Source organism: Typha latifolia, chromosome 1 (assembly GCF_019914945.1).
Source record: "Typha latifolia isolate L0001 chromosome 1, TyphaL0001v2, whole genome shotgun sequence".
Lineage (NCBI taxonomy): Eukaryota > Viridiplantae > Streptophyta > Magnoliopsida > Poales > Typhaceae > Typha > Typha latifolia.
Window position 1 is genome coordinate 21,885,504 of NC_133086.1, and position 21,774 is coordinate 21,907,277.

At 39.1% G+C, this 21,774-nt stretch overlaps 2 protein-coding genes across 8 annotated transcripts in view; both read right to left on the bottom strand.

The window, feature by feature from the left end:
* Window positions 1–1,508: 1,508 nt before the first annotated feature.
* On the bottom strand, window positions 1,509–5,584 carry LOC140780731 (E3 ubiquitin protein ligase RIE1-like). Its single transcript, XM_073126459.1, has 5 exons — window positions 4,918–5,584; window positions 3,908–4,027; window positions 2,661–2,793; window positions 2,404–2,562; window positions 1,509–1,934 (listed from the first exon to the last, which is right to left on the bottom strand). The coding sequence occupies exons 1-5, from the start codon at window positions 5,400–5,402 to the stop codon at window positions 1,782–1,784; spliced, it is 1,050 nt and encodes a 349-aa protein (XP_072982560.1). The 5' UTR covers window positions 5,403–5,584; the 3' UTR covers window positions 1,509–1,781.
* Window positions 5,585–6,370: 786 nt separating this feature from the next.
* The window catches only part of LOC140780730 (cleavage and polyadenylation specificity factor subunit 3-II), a 50,584-nt gene continuing 35,180 nt past the window's right edge, over window positions 6,371–21,774 (bottom strand). For all 7 annotated transcript variants that reach the window (XM_073126457.1, XM_073126456.1, XM_073126453.1 and 4 more), the window contains one exon: window positions 6,371–7,768. In XM_073126457.1, the coding sequence (XP_072982558.1) occupies window positions 6,914–7,768 (855 nt within the window). In that variant the 3' untranslated portion in view covers window positions 6,371–6,913. The remainder of the gene's footprint in view (window positions 7,769–21,774) is intronic.

Here is a 21,774-nt window from a genome sequence, read left to right on the forward strand (position 1 = left end):
CTTTATTAGCTGGATAAATATTTCTAGAACTCCAGCAGGAAGTCAAAATACTATCAGGATTATATTTATATCCACAAAAACATCTCAAAAGCTTAACGATCATTAATCCTGACCAAAGAAAACAAAATTGAGATGTTGATTAGAGGGATAAGCATGTCCATCCTTTCTTATTCCTGAACCGGATAGAGTATCTGCGTTAGGATAACTTCATCCGTGATCAACTGATACTTTGTAAAAAAAGTCAGAATAAGTACCTTAATTTATATCTATAGTTGACAAACAATCGATTAAAATATGAGAAATTATATTTTACGCACATATTGTTTGGTTCAATTGTACAAATTTTTTATGTATTTTTAACTTAAGTATTTAATTCTTTTTAATTTGGACGAACGTGCAATATTTTTTTTTTAATATTTGATTAAATTTAACATTGAATTTAATTTTTTTTATTATAAATAAAATTATAAAAGATTGAATAAGCTTTCTAATATATGTAAAAAATATTAATTAAAATTTAAACGATAAAAATATGACAAATATGTTAAACGGATATATATTTATGTCATATATTTATCATCTAGATCCTATTAATTCAAGCAAAGGCTAAATAATTCTAGAATTCGTAGCTGAAAGTCAAAATACTATGAGGATTATATCCAGAAAAACATCTCAAAAGCTTACTGGCCATTAATCCTGACCAAATAAAGAAAAATTGAGATATTGATAAGAGTGATGAGCATGCCCATCCCTTAATTTTTTTTTTCATTATATTTGACTAATATAAAAATTAAATTTGAAAATTTTATTGAGACAAAGTCATAGAGGATTTAATAAAATTTCTAATATGTATTGAATTTTAAATAATAAATATATTAAACATATATATGTTTTATCTTTTTTTGCCACCTAAAAGTCAATATGTATTATTTTATATGTATTAGAAAATTTATTTAATTTTTTATAACTTTGGCTTTAACGAGAGTCTTCAAATTTGACTTTTAGGTTAGTCAAATATGACTAAAAAAATAATAATCGATACTTTAATTTAGATCATAAATAATTAAGTGTTTAAGTTGAAAATATAATAGATTTTCATAGTACCGAAGTGCAATGAACCCGCTAAAAATAACATAGCATAAAAATAAGAATTTGCCAATAAATCTTAAAAAAGTTTAAGTTGCCCAATCAAACCGCAAGTCTAAGCCCACCATTAGCCAGGGCAGGCCTGGCCAAGAGCCAGTTCAAGACCCAAGAGGCCCCCAATTGGCTACATAAGGTGTTACAAGTGAAATAATCTGGAAGGTAATAACAGATCTAATATTTGCCGCATTGTTTGCTAGTTGTCTTGCATAGTGAAGGACTAAAGGGCAATAGAGGAGCTTGTTGTAATGCTCATAAGCATAAATTCAGAAACCAGTTACACTCAAGAGACATGATATGTTAATCCAAACTTATCAGTTCATTTGAAAGCAAGTAGATCTTGCATCTGAAAGGTGATGGCAATATTAGAAGTAACGTATTGCAAATGATATTATCTCAACTACAAAGAGTTTGATATCCTTGTTACATATGTATATCTGAAAGCTGTCACAAGCCCACACCTTTTTTTTTTTTGGCTGTAAGAAAGCTAGTACATGTACAAGACTTCAGTTAAACCAGAAACACAGACAAGCATCTGCATTCTGCAAGTAAAACAACTATACTTGAGCAAGAGGTTGCATCAGCTCACTGACAAAAGAGAAATGAACTTCTGTAGACTATAACTTGATCATGGAACATCACTGCCCTTTGAGGATGTTATACTTGCAAAGAGGGCAGGTTGCATGTATCCGGAGCCATTTGACTATGCACGCTGAATGGAAGTGATGATTGCAGGGAAGAGCATGGAGCTCTACGCCATTCTCATACGATGTGAGACATATACAACATTCCTGAAAAAGGAGGAAAAGAAGAAGAGCAGTTGGAGAAAAGTGTGACCAATAGTTCTGTGCGAAGAAGATATAAATTTCTAGACATGAAGTGCCCCTTCATAGCACTGTGACAGTTGATGATAAAATAGATGTCTCAATAGGTTAAAAAATCAGAAATACATGACATACCTAACAACATATACAGTTAGAACGATTATAAACAAGGCATATCAAATAGATGTGTAAGGAATTGAATCACCTTTGATGCTGAAAATATGCAGCAAAGTTTGCAGGGTAGAAATTCACTAATTTTGAGAATAAACTGAGAAACAAACACTAAATAAAAAATATATTTGAGCACATTATAATACTTATAAATGTAACAATTTCATTTGGTGAGGGGACTATATGCAAGTAGTTATTTACAGAGAAGTATCATAACAACCAACAAAAAGGAAAGAAAAGAAAAGAGACCAAATAAAAAACTTACTGCGTCCTCGTGTAGAAGAACACGTTCATTAGTTGAAGTTCCACTATTGTTGAGAATTGGAATCATTACTCCTCCATCAGTTATCTTTGGCCCATCATCAGAAGACTCAACATACCTATATCTTGGAAGAATACTAACATCTGCATCTGATGCACCGTCCTATTGGTTAATGACAAAAGCAATGAACATCAGTAGCAGTTGCAGAGATCTTGAAAGCACATTCCATTTTGTTTACCATTGGATTTTCTTATTCTTACCTGGCCTGCAACTGCATAGAGAATCGCAATTATACAAGGGAAGCAGCAACAAAGTGCAATACCGATTACGCAAGCCAAAACCACACACAAGATGGCAAAGAGCACATCAAATGCGAGAAAAATTACTGTCAACCTGTGCAAAATCATCATGATAAAGACAGATAATTAGGTTTCCTATCATAGATATAGAGGGATATTGGCTATTAAAACAAATGCATATCAGTTTCATTGCAAAGGTTAACAATCATGTGGATCAACATGAGCTGATAGCTCGATAGGATCTGGAGGAAAAGCAGTGTATGAGACTTTGCAGTAGCTTAGTCACCTTTAACTAAAGAAATAAGTACCTTTTAAATTTTACATAGAAGAATTAAGAGAATTATGAAAGTTTATATATAAAATGTTAGAGAAACTATGATATATTTTAAAACTCCAAAATATGTAGCCAACAAAGGAAAAATCATGGCAGACAATAACAATTGATATTAACAAATTGGAAACTAGGGAACTACACTACACCATCGATGTGAGAATTTTCACTGACAAACTTACACTTTTCAATAGTAGATTTCAAAGGTCATTTTAGGAAAATTGGGTCAACTGGGAGCTTCAGATCCATCTTCTAAACTATTGGACATAGCAGTTGCACACGGTGCTAGTGAGATTTTAGTATATTTAGTCAGATTTTATAGTTATTGTATAGCTGCAATCAAGTTGTCACCAGTCAATAGGATCGGATATCAATATGGGTAAGATTAAATGAGCTTCTTGGTGGCAATTAGTGAAAAAGAAAATTAATAACTAAAAGTTTAATGGTCAATTGGTCATCAGTCACCACACCATTTGTCAGGATACTACTGAGAAAGCATCATCTTACATCCCTGTAATCAATGATTCTGTTAGAGCAAATCCACCAAAAGCTAGGCAGAACAGAAGATAAACTCCTCTCTTTCTTCTAAAGCAACTTGAAACTAAACCAGATGATTGTTTCCCCCTATCAGAAACCCTTCAATTCCTTGTGGACACAATTAGACAACACCTGCCTGCATTTTTCATCTCAACAATGAGAAAATAAACAACTAACTATGGGTCAAGGTTCAGAAAACATCCCACGAACAGGGAAGATAAGAACAATCCTAAATGCCTATTTGAAACTAGGTAATGACTAAGCAAAACAATGAATACCTCATTCATAATGCTAAGGTCTCATGTCTTAAATTTATGATATAAATGTCCAATCATCATACCAGTAAAGTCTTGGAGCATTTTGCATCAGTGCCTCACCACCAGAGACCACCCAATAAAAGCCAATTATCCACCAGAGAAAGGACGCCATTGTATTAAAAGATTCACATCGTTTCGCAAAACTGCCACCAGTCACCACCAATATTAAAAATTGAACAAGTTAAAGCAAAACAAAATCCACATACAGAACCCTCTACTGCTAAGAACATGTTATTTCCTTACTCTTTTGAGATTATGAGAACAACAATTTCCTCAGATAAATTATAGACAAAGTACATACAATCACGCCAAAGTAATATTGACCAAGGGTGACTTATTTTAAGATAATTATCATTTCTAAGATCATAGCTAACAAGAAAGGCTTCTCTAGATGCACATCTCAAGAATTTAGTTTTATACTGCAGAATCTCTTGGTACACTATGTGATAATAATCATATTGGCACTGATCCAGATGGTACAACTCTGCCTAATATTGGATTGTACATTTTTAGTGATCACGCCAACAGTTCTTTCCGCTTTTCTCATTTATACTCGTAGTGCATATGCCCTAGTTTTGTTTCGAAAAATTTACTAATGTTATTGCCGAAGGACAATTTCTATTATATCTTATGATCCAAGAACTTGTTCCGGTGTCTTTAGACAGAAATAGATGCAAGATAAAGGATATTTATACATGAGATACAGGTTGAGCAATCCATGAATGATCAGGCTAAAGTAAGAATTAGCTTTCCAGTGGCCTTCAGCAGAAAATTTCTAAAACTTTTAACCTATTGTCAAATTGGTGCATGTTGTAGATGAAAGATATTTATGGGAATGTAATTTCCTACACGGGTGCAAAAAGAACATAAAGAGGAAAAGAATTAGAATCCCTAACTCCCAACAAACCAAAGAGTAAAGAAAGAAAGAAAGAAAGAAGAAAAAAAGAAAAAAAATCCAAACTAATCACCAAATCAATTAAATTCCATGTCAAAATCCCCCCAACATATTAAATTTCTTTTTCAAATTTCATACCTGGTTTGCTGTCCTCTCGCTTCTCCTACCTCATCTCGATCCTCTTCACCGTTGCCTCTCTCCTCCGCCCCCACCACCCTCCTCTGTTCTCCACCCTCCCCAACCCCTCTCCCCCCACTCCTCGTCCTCCTCTTCCGGTACTCAACCCAAACCAAACCTACATGAATCACGCACTGCAAAGCGTACCCCGCGACCCAAATCCTGACCGGTGTGTTCGGCCTCTCGCTAGTGGTGGCGGCGAGCGTGGCGGCGGAGACGACGACGAAGGCGAGATTCCACGCGATGTCGACCGCCACCACGAGTCGCGAGTAGGCCCACTCGGCCCGCCGTTGTTCTAGATGCAGCGCCGCCGTCTCGCGCACCAGCATCGATGGGCCGCGCCGGCCTGCGGCCCGGCCCATGATCGAAGCCAGCCGGCTCGGCCGCGCCGATTCGGGCGGCGGTTGGACCGGACGGAGGAGTGGCTCGGTCGACGCCGACGCCATTTCCCAGGGTGCTTCGTTGGCTTTTTAGCTGAAGAGAAGTTCAATTCCCCGCATTGGTACCTTTTCGGGATTAAATATTTGTAGGTGAAGGGAAGGATTGAAGTGAAGGTGTGAGACAGTGAGAGGTCCTTTCATTTATTTATTTTTTGTTACCCACCCGGCATCCTTTTCTCTGTCTCTCTAGAACTTTTGCGAATAGCATCCTACATTAGAGATATATTACGAAAGACTAGCTCAGTAGCTCGGTCGGGCTTAGAGGCCACCCAATTAGACGTCGTCGCGTCAACCTGAACTTAACCTGAGCTGGCCCGGTGGATACCAACAACCGGAGATTGACCAACAGATGGGAAGGAAAGGTAGATTTTGGAATTTGAAGGCGCAAAAGATAACTGCGTTTACACATAAGAATTGTTAAACTAACTTTCAGCCTATGGCCTTCACGAGATGGTGTCTAGTTCGGGGGGCTTGACCTACCGTTGGTAAGGTGTGGTTTTACTACATAAGATCTAGGCCGCTTTGTATTCGTGTTTCTTATGTGAAAGAATTGTAGCTATTTTATTGTCGGTTGCAATTTTGCAATTGAATTGTGAGGCGATTGGTTTCAGATCTACCAATGTCAGCTCAACTTTTGGGTCGAAATTGATTGAAGCTTAATTCAGCTTAAGCTTGAGTCGTTTGAGAGTGTTTCGTATATATAAAGACGATTCTTAATTCTGCGTTTCTATGAAAATTTAGAATTTAGATCCATATCATCCATCCTACTTGATATTAAAGTGCATTATCTACCATGCTATAATTATATTACTATAAATTACAAAAAAAACATGGAGCTAATTTAAGCTGAGCTTGAACGAGCTAAAACTTGCTTAGCTCGGCTTGAAAATTGCTCGGTTCCACTCTTTTATAATAAAGTCTAAATAAGAGACTGAATGCACATACCACAGTTATAGGATGTTAATCAAAATGTATGATGCAAAATGTAATCATCCTTGAGAAATGTCAGATCGGGTCCATATATGATATGTCATAAATATAATATTTATACAAACTTGTTGTATGGTACAACCTCCCACAAGTAATAAATTAACAGAAACCACTGAAAGGCCGCTGGCAAGAATCTATTAGTATGAAGCATGATATAAAGAAGCTTATAACATGATCATTTCCCCAACATTAAAATAGCACAACAGCAGGAGAGATGAGATCAAGGTAGGTAACTGACAATTAGTATCTACTATCTGGCACTACACGAGCATTAAATTTAACCTCTTCTATATCCAAGAAGAGAAACCTGTGACTTTCCAAAATTGCAACCACAATCTATATCAGCCAATGATTCCCATAAATGACTTACACTGAACCGAGAACTAGGGCCCCATACCAGAATGCTGACAGAACTGAATCCCCAACGGTTTCCTCAGCTACTTCAAGTATTCTTTGTCAAGCATGACAGTTATCACAAATGCAGACCACCAAGCTGATAGCTAATGGGAAATAAGACGCCATGGCAGCTACTCAGTTCTAGGTGCCTCTTGGACAGCCAAATCCAAATCTTTAATAGCGGACAGACACTTTTTGGCCAGCTTTTCATCGCGCATTGACCAACTACAACAAAAGTATATTGTTGTTCCACCTGAAGATCTATTTTGGTTCAGCCGATACGGGCAATCTTCATCTAAACAAACTCGGATTTGGACAGAGTCTATCTTGAGATGATCAGAAGCCATCAAGATATATTTGCATTTAATTTGGTTTCTCAGTTTCTCCTGCAATAATTGAAGTACAGTATAACTGGTTGATGGATTAATATCTTTTGCTACAACATAATGTGAACTTGCCTCCTCAGTAGACTGTCTTGAACAGCCACCTGAGTGATGCAATAGTTGTTTCCTGTTGCTTAGATCGACTGGGAAACAATGAGCAAACTGGATTGTATGCTGCTCCACACCTAATATCTGTAAAAGCTCATCCTCGCAGACGATCCTTGCAGCCTTGGTCTTCTCCATCATTAGGATGCCTTCAGCTAGCTTTTCATCTCTAACCAACTCTGAGATTTCATAGCCACTCAAACTACAGGTTGACATACAAGGATTATCTAGTGCAATATTTGAGTCACCACCAGAGCAACTTTTAATAAACTTCTTAGTAGCATCTACTTTCACGTTCTGGGTTGTCGGGATGAATACTGTCTCGTTGTTTGCTGGATAATAACATTGAATTCCCAGTTCAGATTGGATTTTTTCCTTCAGAGAAGCCATTTTAGGTTTCTCTCCATGCACAAGAATGACATGTTGTGGGGAAAGAAATCCAACTAAATCCATGATCCCTTTGGAATCCGTGTGAGGACTAAAAGACAGCTGATGAATCTGGTGAAATAATACAGTCAACATGAGAACAAAATAATAACAATTACCGCATTAGAGTCAGGAAACTACAACAAGGTGTTCTGCCAAAAATGGGTACTACATGCTTAATTAGTTAATTTTGTTTCCTTCTACTGCAGAAACTTCAAAAAGCAATGAAATAAGCAAATAGTCCCTCTCCTTGAATCCCCATGAATGTTTTGTGCTTAAAATACTCCAATGCTATAAGTAAGCAAGCAAGCTTGTTTATTTCAAATAACAAGAAAATATATAAAGAACTGACGAACTATGAAAGAAACCCTCAGTACAGGAAAACAAAGAAATTTCTTATCCTTGATGCGCTTACTACAGTGACAATCTTAATTCTGGAGACACTCTTGAACTCTTGATGTACTAGAGGATCATTGAGGATATTGTTTATGTGCCACTGGATGTATTATGATTTATGACCATAGAATTGAATGAGATAAATATAGAAGGGTACAAGGAACTTACATGCATTGTCTTTGTTGAGTATGGGACAAATCTAAGTGAAAGGAAGGCTTTCTAGCAAAATAGCCATTGGCACATATATTGTGAAGATACCTTGACATCTTAATTTTGAGTACAGTTAAGCCGCTTGTATTGAAAAAGAAACCATTGTCAAGTGTGACTAGAAGAGAGAAGGGGCAAGGACACCATAACACCACAGAATTTTAGGAACTACAAGACTTTTTAAAAGCCATATGATTAAAGTATGTTTCCTATCCCTTTAAATCCCAATTTATACCCAACTGATTTAGCTATTCAAATCCCAATTAATTAGAATAACTTTCCTAATTAGTAAGCTATTCAAATTCTGGTTTGGGTAAGTTCCTTTCATAGTTAGTTTATCCATTGAAATTCCAATTGATTAATTGGTTTAGAATTCCTAAAATTTCTCTCTTCCTGAATTAAAATCCTATGTTTCCTCATTGGTTAATAAGGCCTAAAATCTCTCTTTTAGATTTCTCATTTGCATAATTAATTCAAGTTATTATTATACTTAGAAAGGGAGGAGACAAAGTGTTATATCCAAAAAAGATGGGCTTTCTTCTCCCTCTGGGAGAAGTCTTGCGTGCAATTTCTTCGACGGATCCATCGAGGAGAAATTGTGCTGATCTCTTAAACCCTCTTCTATAAAAACCCTAGCCTACTTCCTTTCTCCCTAGCCGCAATTGTCCTCTTCCTCTTATTCTTCTTCTTCTTCTTCTTCCTTTCCCCTCACCAGAGTATGAGCTATTGGAGTCGAATGCCTGAGCACCGGCGGAGTGATTGGAGAGCACCACGATATCCACATGAGGGTCTTTCATCTATCACAGCTAATTTCAGTATAATTAGGTAGTTTCTTAATTATGTAGTTTCTTAGGAGTTGAATGTCTGAGCATCAACGGAGTGATTGGAGAGCACCACGATATCTGCCTGTGGGTCTTTCATCTATCACAATTAATTTCAATTTAATTAGGTAGTTTCTTAGTGGGTACCTTCCTCGGGCACTCTAGGCATCTAGGGGAGGCTACACCATGTAGCCTCCCAACAATATGTTCCTTTCTTGCATCTGGCCGTCAGCAGCGGTATCGATCACGTCCACCCATTTGGATCGGTTATCCTCCTTGTGAGGAGTCTATTGAATCCTTTTTGGGTAATTCTCCTTTCACCCCTTAAACTATTACCATTTTCTATGATGATCCCCTGAATATTTTTTTGGTACATAATAACCCCATGACTTTCTTTGGTATATAATGATCCCCTAACGGAAGGGGTCAAGTGAGGTATTTCTAATATTTTAGGGGGTCATTATGTACTAAAAAAAACTTACAAAGTCATTGTGAAAAATGGGTGATAGTTTAGGGGGTGAAAAAAAAATATCCCATCTTTTTTTCGATATTCTTGTGGTTTTGTTGGAGAATTCGATCATTGCCTTCGCTGACTTCCCTCCATCTCGTGTGGGTTATTGGGGTTGCAAGATTTGCATTAGCATTGTCAATTTAGGGCTAGAGTCCCAATAGAGGGCTTGTTAGCTTGCATCCTCCCCCTCTCCTTATCCATCAAGAGAGAACAATTATAGTTTAGGATCAAATGTCTCAACTTGCAAGTGGTTTTGCCTAAACCCAAGTTGGGTTTGGGTGAGCTTGGTGATTGGGGGCTTAGAAGGGCCCAATCTGGGCTGAGATTAGCAACCCAACCCAATTTGGTTTCAGTTTGGGCCTTGGGCCCAACCAATTATAGAGTGTTGTGGGTTACGAGCCAGTCAAGTATTGGGCTTTATTTTAGCACAATTAAAAACTAAGCATTTATCGTTAATTCTAGAATTGATGTTTATTGTTAAATTATAGTATAAATTTTATTGTGAATAAAGGTGAAGAATTTTACGTCGATTATTGATTTGAGCTATTCCACTAAGACCTCAAGTGAGTGGATTCACTAACATATTTAATTGTTTCGTAATATGTCATGTATTTCATGCTATTATACCATTGTACTATATTTTTGCAGTATTATACTTCGTGCCATACACTATTACATGAAATATAATAGCTCATGAAATGCTATGTTCATGTATTATTATTTTCATGTAAGTGGCAAATATTTTCTATCATGGATAGCTAGCAAAACAATAGTAATAACTAATAAGTAGGTAATATTTGAGAATAGTTTCAGGCTAGATTTTCTCTATGCATATCTCTATGATGACTTAAACCTATCTTGAAATCCAGAAAACAGACCTATGATCCGTAGGTGACTTTAGTGAGGTTAATGAATACTCACATGCTGGACTAAAAATCTCCTTAAGGTGACTTCAATCTTTCTCAACGATTAGTGAAAAATATAAATTAAGTTTATCACGTGATGACACCTCTTAATGATCCTAACCAGATCAGCTATGAGAAAAAGACTTAAACGCCATCTCGATATGACTTACAGTTGATGTGGATCAACGAGCATAGTCTCGAAATGAGACATTTGACATTATTGAGATTGAAAAGTTATGCATAATAAAATTGAGCATGTTATCAACTTATTAATTAAATTATTGTTACTTGTGCTTATTATTCACATTATGAGCATGCTAGTTATTGTTATTAATTGTCGAGTTCTGGTTAATATCGTATCATATAAACTTTGGTTTTACTGGCTTTTGGGTGGATTCACCCACTAAGTTTAAGTTGTTAGCTTGTTAAGCTTATTTAATATTTTAGATTGTAGTAGTTTTAATTTTAAATTTTAGAAACTATTTGTTGCCTTAGTTTCATTTGGAAAATATTGATCGTATAACTTGAATATCTTTATATCTTTAGAAGCATTTAGAGTTATTAAATAAATTTTGAATTCTTTATATTATGGAGTTTAACAGTTACTGTTAAAACGTTGTGTATCTCAAGCCTATTCGGGTACATCGCCGGTCATAATTCCAAAATCAAGTTGACACAAAGCTTCTAAATTTTAAGTACGTGCTTATTAATTTCCATGGGAAATTTTGCATTTGCTTCTTTATGCCATAATCAATAGTCTTCCAATTACTTGGTTATCTTTCTTTGGACAGCTTGTTGTGGCATGGAATGTACTAGGTAGATATCCCTCCTTCCCTCTCTCCCCTAAATGACAACCATCTTCTTAAAGGAAAAGAGAAAGAAGTAAAGAGAAGCAAAGAGTTAAGAGGTTATTTGGGGGGGTCGTATATAAAGGTAGGAATTTAATACGAGTAGTTAAATGATACTTTAAGCATAGTATATTTATGTTGATTTATGAATTGTACCTAGAGAGTTATTATAGTCATATTGTATTTATTTATTTGGATTTGTATAAATAGGGCTAAGGCCCCTTTTTTCATTATATATATAATAATTTTCACCAAATTCTCTCTTCTCATTCTCTCCTCTTAACCCATTCTAGAATTAAGCCTCATATTGTTTCATAGTATCAAAGCTTCTCGATCTCTAGGGATATCTTCCTTAAGTTAGATCTCTCATTATCCAACAACCTCTCAATATTCACTACTTGAAATCCCTCTTCGATTTATTTTCCTTCACCCTCATCGAGCTTGAGAGCTGCCACCAACTTCGTTAGAAGCATGTCCAGCCTCCTCAAGCTCACCAGCAGCTACAGCCGCAGCAATTGTGAGTTTTTCAGCCTCATCAAGCTCGAGAGCTGCCACCAACTTCGTCCGGTCTTCTTGCTGCCTTCCTCCCCCTTGGTTGAAGTTTGGGCATCTCGTCATGAGCTTTCCAACCTCTTCAAGCTCAGTCGAAGTCGAGGCATCTCGTCATGAGCTTTCCAATCTCCTTCGGCTCAGCTGAAGTCAAAGCATCCTGCCACTTTCTCTCTCTGCGCGTGCTCTATTCCTCACCGTTCTTTGAAAGTGTAGCAAGAACCGCTGCAGCTGTAGCAACCACTGTGTTCAGCACAGCACAGCCACCATTCTCTGTCCAGCCGCAGCAGCACACAACAGCCTTTCCAATAACCACCACAGCTGTCATTTATTATCGAGCAGCCACCGTGGTCTTGTTTCTTCTTTTCAGCAGCAATACCACTGTTTTCAAGGAGTGCCCACCAAATCTTCGAGAAAATTTCACTGCGTCAAACTTTTATTTTTCAGCAGCTCTGTTTTGAGCAAGTGCTCACCAAATGTTCGACAAAAGTAGCTCTCTTTTAGCAGCACTATTCAAAGTTTATGCTCATAAATGTTCGACTAAAGGCTTGAGTAGGAAAATTTCAAGATGTTTGATAAATTGCCATCTCTTCCATTGGTGTCTCATGTTCCAGTCGATTATGAGAGCTTATTCTTGGTTGGCTTTCTACTTGTCACTCAAAGTGATTGGATCACATGGATATCCTCTATTGAGATAGTCCTCTGTGCGCGATGTCTCTTCGGGCACATTGACGGCATCTCTGTGGGATGTGCACCCCCTCGTACTACCATTCAAACCATCACTATGACTTCTATTGAGTCTGACACCCCTAAAATTGTTCAATCGGAGAATCCTTCCCCTGAGTATGCCGAGTGGACTCTACATGACATGGAGGTTTACACCTATCTCATCTTGTAGGTCGACTGATCGGTTCGACCTCAATTTCAAACATTACCTTCAACTCAAGCTGTCTGGACTCATCTCGGTCGACGATTCAATCAATCGAGTCTAGTTTGTTGGTTTCAGCTCCGTCACAACATCCTGAAGGCTAGACATGGTTAACTCTCTATTCAGTAATTTTAGGCTCACATGATTGACATTTAGCATGAGCTTACATTAATGAAGCCTACTCCATGCTCCTCTGACTCCGTGGCTGCATAGTGCCACCACTGCGAGGATCGATTGATGGATTTATTAGCAGCTCTATGTCCAATGTTTTGGGATCTGAATCGCCATCTGTTGCACTGCTCCTCGAGCTTGGAAAGTGTCATCGCTCATCTACAGGCTGAGGAGCTTAGGCAACTTCTTCTTAGCAGGTCTTCTATACTCCACCTTTTGCTATCAGAAAGAGTGTGCTAGGTGTTTCTCTTGCTCCTCTACTAATCATGACTCATGACTCATGACTAATATTCCCACTACTACTTGCGCCACTCATGTGTGATGAAACCATCGCTCATCGCGCCCCTTTGTGCACTCGTTGTGGTCATCTTAGTCATCTTGCTGCTCATCGCTACCGTTTTCATCCTAAGCTCGCTCTCCACTCTGGCAAAGGAGGATGAAGCAAGGATGAGAATTGCTTGACTCCTTTAATCGATGCCCCAAGAATCGATTCATCGGATCTTTCCACTAGTTTCGCCTTCAGCAATGCAAAGCTACAGCAAATTCAACAGCTCATTCACAGAGCTCTCGGCTTTACTGGTGCCTCTAATTCTGATTCTACTGCCTCTAGTATGACTAAACCCTGAGTTTTTATTCTAACGCTTCACATTATATGATTGGTGGCTTCTATTTTCACTAGTCTCACCCCTACTCCTCTCGTACTTCCTCATGTTCACACTGTTGATAGGACCTATTACCTGACCTTACATTGGTTACATTACCCCCACCACGGATATCACTAGCCATTTTACTTTAGCCGATGTCCTGCTTTTTGGTCTTACCATGAGTTTTGTTTCTATTACTCAAATTTCTGACTTGTTACATTGCGTCTTTCACTTCTACTTCTTGTGTTGCGCAAGACTCATCTACAGGCCAAAAGATTCACGGGCTTTACAACTTCGATCAACTTCATCTTCCTCTACTTCGTCCCACAGCTTGTCTTGTCACTCGTCTCTCTCTTTCAAACTTGTGGTATTAGCATTTAGATTATGTATCGAGTAGGTATCTCAAGACCTTATCCCTGTTTAAGTCCTTAGGTAGTAATCGTTTTTCTTATTTGTCTCCTTGTACTGGTTGTAGGTTGGCAAAATACCAGGCTCTCACTTTTCGTCTTAGTGAGTACTTTTCCTCTACCTACCCTTATCTTTCGTTCCCTTAGATGTCCCTAGTCCAACCCCACCATTTGCCCCTCACATGCTTGATACTCCTCTTCCCATGGACACTCTCTCTCTACAATTTTTCTTTGCCCCTCCAGACCGCTCTCTTATTGAGTCCCTCACCCTTCATGAGTAACTTTATTTTATTGGCAATTATGTGAACAAAATTCTATTTTATTTGTATCGATAGATTTTTATAAAGAGCATGGTATAATAGAATTGTTTAAAAGTCACCGTCAAAATGTTCTAGTGTTTAGGCGTTCAAACGGCCTTTGGAGGCGTTCAAACGCAATATCCCGAGAGGAGCAGTTCAATAGGCATTCGAACAAAACTAGAAGCGTTCGAAAATATTTTCCCGAGAGCAGCGGCATTTAACTAGCATTCAAACGGCCTCAAAAGCATTTGAACATGTTTTTCCCGAGAGCAGTGGCATTTAACAGGCGTTTGAACGATGTGAGAAGCATTCGAACGCGTGTTCCCGAGAGAAGTGGGGTTTAATTGGCGTTTGAACGCGCCTTGCGGGCATTAGAACGACCTTGGCTGTTTGGACTACTTATGCTATGTGTGTTTGAACGGTTCTTCTTGCGTTCAAATGCACCTACGAAGTTGATCTATTTTGGGCTGACTTAAATTAGGTTTCTCATCTATCCTTGGAAACCTATATAAGTCTTAAGAGCCTTGAAGATGAGAAATGATTAGAGAACGAGAATTGAAGCTTTGGAAAAGATTTGAGTGGAAGTTCTTCATTGATCAAGAAGCTACATGTTTTGAGCATTCAAAGATTGTTCTTTATCGTTGCAGCGTCGTGCAACTTGTCTTGAGGGTTACTAAGATAAGATTCAGTTTAATCTCAAGGGTCAAAGAGATTGGAGTCATCCACCACTAGAAGCAACTCATCGCGGGATCTAGCAAACAAGAGATCTTCAAATATAGCTGTGGGTTTCAGCGAATAATATGTAAACAGTTCTTGTACTTGCTTTTGATTAGTGGTTGATTTGATCCTAGCGTAAAAGATCTTCAAATATCATCGCGGGATCTAGCAAACAAGAGATCTTCAAATATAGCTGTGGGTTTCAGCGAATAATATGTAAACAGTTCTTGTACTTGCTTTTGATTAGTGGTTGATTTGATCCTAGCGTAAAAGATCCCTAGTTTTTACCCTAGTTTGGGGTTTTCCACGTAAATCGTGCGTGTTTGTGTTGTTTTTTTAGCTTTCTTTTTATTCATCGCCAAGTTTACTAGTTAAAGGTTCTATAGTTGAGATTAGGGTTTGCCCTGAAGCTTTTTTCTCAAGCTCATTATGTTGCTCTCATGCGTATTTTTCGATATCTTCATGGCACCATCAATTGCCCTCTTTTCATGCTATCAACTTTCATTTTGGTATCACGCGTTTATTCCGATGCAAATTATATTGGTGACAAATCTGATCAAAAGTCTACTACTAGCTTATGTATTTTTCTTGGAGACTCTGTGATTTTCTAGCATAGCAAGAAGCAGAATGTTGTCCCTCCAAAACTAATTCTGAGTATCGTGTTGTGTTGTGACTAAGGACATTTTTTTGGCTCCATCGCCTCCTTAGTGACATAGGTGTTCTCTTGCCACTCCCAACTCTTCATGTCGACAATGACAATGCTAAAATGCTCGCTGAGAAGTCTAATTTTCATGAGAGGATGAAGCACATTGAAATCGATATACACTACACTTGCCAAGAGTACCGGGCTGGCATAATTTCTCTCCACTGCCTCACGCTGAGGACCAAATTGCAGACCACGAAATCTTCCTCTTCCGCGTTTTGAGCGTCGTCTTAGGAAACTCGATTTATGATCCACATCACTTTTTTTTTTAGGTTTTTAGAGGGGGTGTATTAGAGTTATTAGTCATATTTTATTTATTTATTTGGATACATGGTGGTGTGGTATAAATGAGGTATGGGCAGCAAAATTTAACCCGACCCAATAACTCGACTCTTAATTGGATTTGGATTTAGTATAGTCGAGTTTGAGTCGTGTTCGAGTTTATATTATTGACCCGTTTAAGTATACGGGTCGGGTCGGGTCAACCCGCTAACCCGAACCCATATATACATATAAAGTAACTAAAAAATAAAAACCCTAACTATTCTACCCTACCAAACCAACTAAGCTATCCTCCACTCTCTAGCCGCAGCATCCAAACTTTCAAAATGGGGAAAAATTTTCCTGTTGCCTCCTCTCTCGCCAATCTCTACAGCCGCCCCTATCTACCGCTCTCGTCATCTTCTCCAGCTGAGGCAAGCTCTACGAGTTTGGAAGTGTTGGGTAAAACCCTATGATTCGTCTAGCTTTCGCTTTCATAATTTGAAAAGTTTTTATTGCTTCTTTTGTCTGAACTACTTTGATCTTTTCTTTTAGCATCCTTGTCTAGGGTTCCTAGCTCAATTTATTTAGTTGTTCTGATGAAAAGATAACAGCTCTCTTGCTACCTTTTTACTCATTTTTTCTTGAGAAAGAAGAGCTAAGATGAGTTATGGAGTAGCTTGCCTCCTTGTGTGTTTCTTTTTCAGATGTATCATCTAGTATCGCTTTATTTACTCACAACAATCTAGGTTAGCTGTTCATGTTGTCATTGCTAGATCAGAAATCTTTCCTCCTCCGATCTGTAAACACTAAACTTATGTTTTCTTTTCTCTTCTTTGTGTACTAAAAATGAGCGGCTAGCAGTAAGTAGCTCATCTTCTATGATCTTGTCGTGGTAAGTGGTAACAAATGTGAAATGCCCCGCAAGAAAAGAAAAGAAAAGGCGGCAGATGTTCTTTTTTTCTTATATATTGGTGTCTTGATTGTTCTCAGGTCATTTATGACCACACGGAATTTGTTGACTCTTATAACATAAATCTTGGCTTCACTTTAGTAACCATTTTAAATATATGAGACAGTCCAAAGCTGGCTTAATTTGTTTACGCACGCCTATTTTTAAATAATTTCTTTGTTCTTAATTACCACTATAAGGTAAGGATATCCCACGAGTGGAAGGTCAATCCCCTATAGTTTTTCATCTGACAACAATTTCAATATTTGTTTCTTGAAGTTCATGTTTATGCCTTTTGTTTTTGCCATGTTTATTACTGAGAAAAAGATCAAGTACTATATTTGCATTTGGTTACTCTATTGTGCCATATATCAGATTTGCTCATCATTCTCAATTTGGTATCAGAATCTCAATTTTGCCTCTCTTTATCTTATATTTTGGTTATTTATGTTCTCTTTTTTTTTTTGACAAGGTGAAACGAACCGGACTGATGAGGGATATGTTGGATATTCAGATTGAAGGGAGTTCTTGATGGTGATGGGAGTGGTAGAAGAAGATATCTGGATAGGGATATTTGCGCTTAGAGAAGGGAATCAGACGAAGGGAAAGAAGAGTCGCTCCTAGAAGAAGTAGGGCTGCGACTGTAACACTCCAATTTAAATTAAAAAAAAATATCCCTGACGCACGCGCAGAGCCTGCCACCCCCCGTTCTCTCTTCTCCTTTCTTCTTCTTTTTCCCTTGCCGTGCACGCCACCCTCCCCACCTCCATTATCTCCTTCCCCTCACCGCAGCCATCCCAACTCCCATCTTCTCCCCCCATCTCACTACCTCTCTCCCTCTTCTCTCTCTCGGGTTGCCGACGTCGGAGCCACCGAAGCCGAGCGCGCGGATCGCGGTAAGCCTCAACCTCGTCATTAAAAATTCGGTAGCTAGTTCCCCTCCCTCTCGCCATCACCTCGGCGGTCGAGGACCCCGCGTCGGTCTGAGATCTCCGGGAAAGGGGCTCTCTGGACGGGCTTCGAGCCTTTGTGTTGGAAGGAGAGACCTCCATGGCCGCCGGCCATGGAGCTCATCTCGCTGCCTCGTCGGCCACCACAACCGCGGGGCGAGCTTCTCCCGCTCCCCCGTAGGCGAGGAGGACGGGCGGTGGCTCCTCCGCGCCGTGGGTTACGCCCGTCGAGCCCTCCTCTTTTCCTTCCCTTCCCTCCTCGTCGGCCACCACAGCCGCGGGGCGAGCTTCTCCCGCTCCCCCGTAGGCGGGGAGGACGGGCGGTGGCTCCTCCGCGGCGTGGGTTACGCCCGTCGAGCCCTCCTCTTTTCCTTCCCTTCCCTCCTCAAATGGGTTGCGAGCTGCCGACCCGAGGGCGGGCTACCGGCAGCGTGGGCCACCGACAGCGCTGAGCCTCCGCTTCTCGTCTCCTCTGTCTCCCCAAGGCTCTTTTGCCTATTGGATTAGGTTTGAGCCTAGCCCAATTGGGACCAATTGGACCTTATAACCCTATTTATCTACTTCCACTTGATTAATCAGCCTAACCACCCCCCGTAATGACAATTTATTATCATGTGAAATTTAGAATTGACACTGTGTGAGGAGAATTTTGGTATTCCGGAGGAGCCGGCTGGCTGAGGAGATTTAATGTACTGTGGAGACCTCCAAGCGAGTAAAGTTGATACAAGTCTAGAATAATATAGTTACAGTTATTATACCTTCCATGATATTGCAGGAATGTTAGTATTAGTACATGCATTTAGTGTACTATGATGTATCTTGACATGTGCAGTTATTGATAGATTACTCATCATGATTTTATGAGAATGCTAGCATATGCATTAGTAATGATGCTCTACATGTATCTTGTATGATATACCCTTGCATAAATATCTATTGTGAATATAAAATGTAACGATCATGATGACTATGACATACCTTATACACTTACAGACACTGCACCACTTTCACCTATCATTAGTAGTTAAGTTCTGACTAGGCAGTGCCCCTACTCACTCATCCCAGGGTTAAGGGTAGAGTGTATCTTATATGACTATACTATTAGCGACCTACACCTGAGGTCGGGAGCCTGTGTGGCGTTCAGATAATTATACTGCATAGTCAGGACTAGATTATAATGATAGAAGAACATGATTGTGAGACGGGGATATATCTCTAGTAGTACCCGACGACACAATGTTAGGGTGTTCGTTGATGAGCCGAGGGCTCCCGATTCTCCCGCTGAGGGCGGTGATGATTTAGAGAGAGTGAGATATGGGCTTACGACCGGGGTCCTTAGTCTAATGGCCACAGACAACCGGTCACATGTAGTGCCGCCATACACGTGTAGATGGCGGTAATGCATTACCGCTAGATGTGTATATATCCCCCCTCGATGTATGAGATGATGGATGGTTATGTGATGGATAATTTTCTTGAGAGTATTTATCCTGTGTGGTAAATAGCTCGGTGAGCTATGATAAATATGATTAATGCTTTGGTAGGCATGACATGACTAAAATACTCTTTTATTGCTATGCATAACATGTAAATACTATGATTGAGATTTGTATGAATAAGAGATTGTATCAAGCCGTATACATCTGTGTGGACTTATCCTGATACGTTTATGAACTAACATGTTCAAGGATAGTGACTGGTAATATTTATCGATTGCATTGATTTAGTAACTCATGATAAGTCATTTCAACAAGCATATTGTTATTGCTAGCAAATATAGGCATACATTGGATATGCACATGTGATTTCATTATTTTATATTATATGGATCCTACTCGTTGGGCTGTGAGCTCGCCACCTCTTGGTGGCATTATTTCAGAGTTAGGGGACGTAGGTATGGGTAGCGAGGAGTAAATGTCTTTCTATTTAGTATGTCTATTAGTTTTATTGAGCCCCTGCGAGGGCGTTATGGTTGACAATGTATTTTGGACTTTAGCATTATATTTTGGATGTGTATCTAGAAGGCTTATTGTGGCCTGTGGAACTTGTATACAGACTCTTATGGCTGAGTTTATTTATGGTATGAATTTGTGTTGTTGTGTGCCTTGTGTGAAATCCTATTACTGACAGGTCATGTGATACACTGTGTGGGGGAATTTACCCACGCGGTTTACACGTGTATTTGGAGGTTTTGGTGTTTCAGCGACAAATGAGAAGGATCTAACCAATGTAGGCTAAGGGAAGATAAAAAGTTAAGGCAAGAACAGAAGGAGAGAGAGAGAGGGAGAAAGAAAATTGTTTTCATAACATAACCTAACTAGGGTGCTCTCCACAATACTTAGAGGCTACCCTTTGGACCCAAACAACAAAAATAAAGCTCTAAAAATAAAGTGTTCTAGCCGCGACGCATTCGAACACGCCTGAGGCCTTTCAAATGTTAAATTTCCGTTGTCTGTCTTTGTGAATGTGTGTAGGCGTTCGAATAAGGCCGTTCGAACGCACAAATTCCATTCTCTATTTTTGTAAATGCATGCAGGCGCTCGCATAGTGCGTTCGAATGCGGTCCTAGGCGTTCGAACGCCCCATGACAAAAAGCCTTATTTTCTTCTAAAATAAATTTATTTCTTCCAATACAACTTGATCCAGCTCTAGTTATATCAATCCACTACGCTTCCGTCACCTTGACCTCAAGGTGAGATGTTCGGAAAGTGTTCCATGATGTCCTCCTCAGACTCCCATGTCGCCTTGTTGGAATGCCGTCCGAGCCACTCCACTAAAATCTTAGTCTCTAGTCGACCTTTCCGATGACGCCTCCATCTCGCCAACACATGCACTGGCTTGTATGCCTGTATCTCCTCCACTGGATCGGGTATCAGTGTGCTCACTGCCTGATCCCCCCTACTCTCGCTCGCAGTAGCGATACATGAAACAGTGATAGGAGCATGAAAGCTTTGGGAGGAGGTCAAATTACCTCCTGGGAATTCATGCTGGTCGTTCGGATAGGATGATGATTGGTATTCATGATTACAAGTTAGAGGTTCTAGATAGCGTGAATTTTAAAAATGCTATGGCAATGCATGTGATGAACAGAGATAATAAAATGGAATGGGTATTGGCAAATGTGTATGGGCCGCAGTCTTGGGAGGAAAAGATCACTATATGGGAGGAATTGAATAAAATAAAAGAGTGGATAGGAGAGAAGTGGATTATTGGTGGTGATTTTAATGCCCACCAGATTCAGCACAGATAGAAAAGGTAGGGCAGGTGGTAGAAAGGAGAGGAAGTATTTTAACAAAGCATTAAATGATCAGAAATTGATTGAGCTTAAGCTGTGTGGAAGGAAATTTATGTGGTGAAACATGAGAGGGCCTCGGTGCCGGCCTTGTTGGATAGAGTTTTTGTGACAAATGATTGGAGCATTATGTATCCTATAACTTTGCTCAAGGCTTTGCCACGCATTTGCTCTGATCATGTTTACTAGTTGATACTGGGTTGAAGGGATAAAAAAGTAATATTTTTATATAATTGAGAATTATTGGTTTCGTAAGGAAGATTTTGAGGAACTTGTGAGAAAATGGTGGATAAATGTAGTTCCTGAGGGAGGTCATCTGGCTATTGAAAATTGGACGATGAGAATAAAGAAAGTTCGATAAGGACTTAGAGGGTGGAGTAAAAATAACAGGAAAAAGGATCAGGCTCAAAAAAAAAATTGGCTTGAGAGCCTGAATGGTATGGAAATTATTGAGGAGAGGCAACTTACTAAAGAGGAGTTTGATTTCAAGGCTGATTTAATCCTTAGATTAAATCAG

Excerpts from the sequence above, each read along its gene's own strand:
- LOC140780731 (XM_073126459.1), bottom strand. The coding sequence starts at position 5,402 with ATGGCGTCGGCGTCGACCGAGCCACTCCTCCGTCCGGTCCAACCGCCG. Across the intron at positions 2,794-3,907 it reads AATGCTCCAAGACTTTACTG|GTTGACAGTAATTTTTCTCG; the intron begins GTATGATGATTG and ends GATTTTGCACAG. Across the intron at positions 1,935-2,403 it reads TTCTTCTACACGAGGACGCA|GAATGTTGTATATGTCTCAC; the intron begins GTAAGTTTTTTA and ends CTCCTTTTTCAG.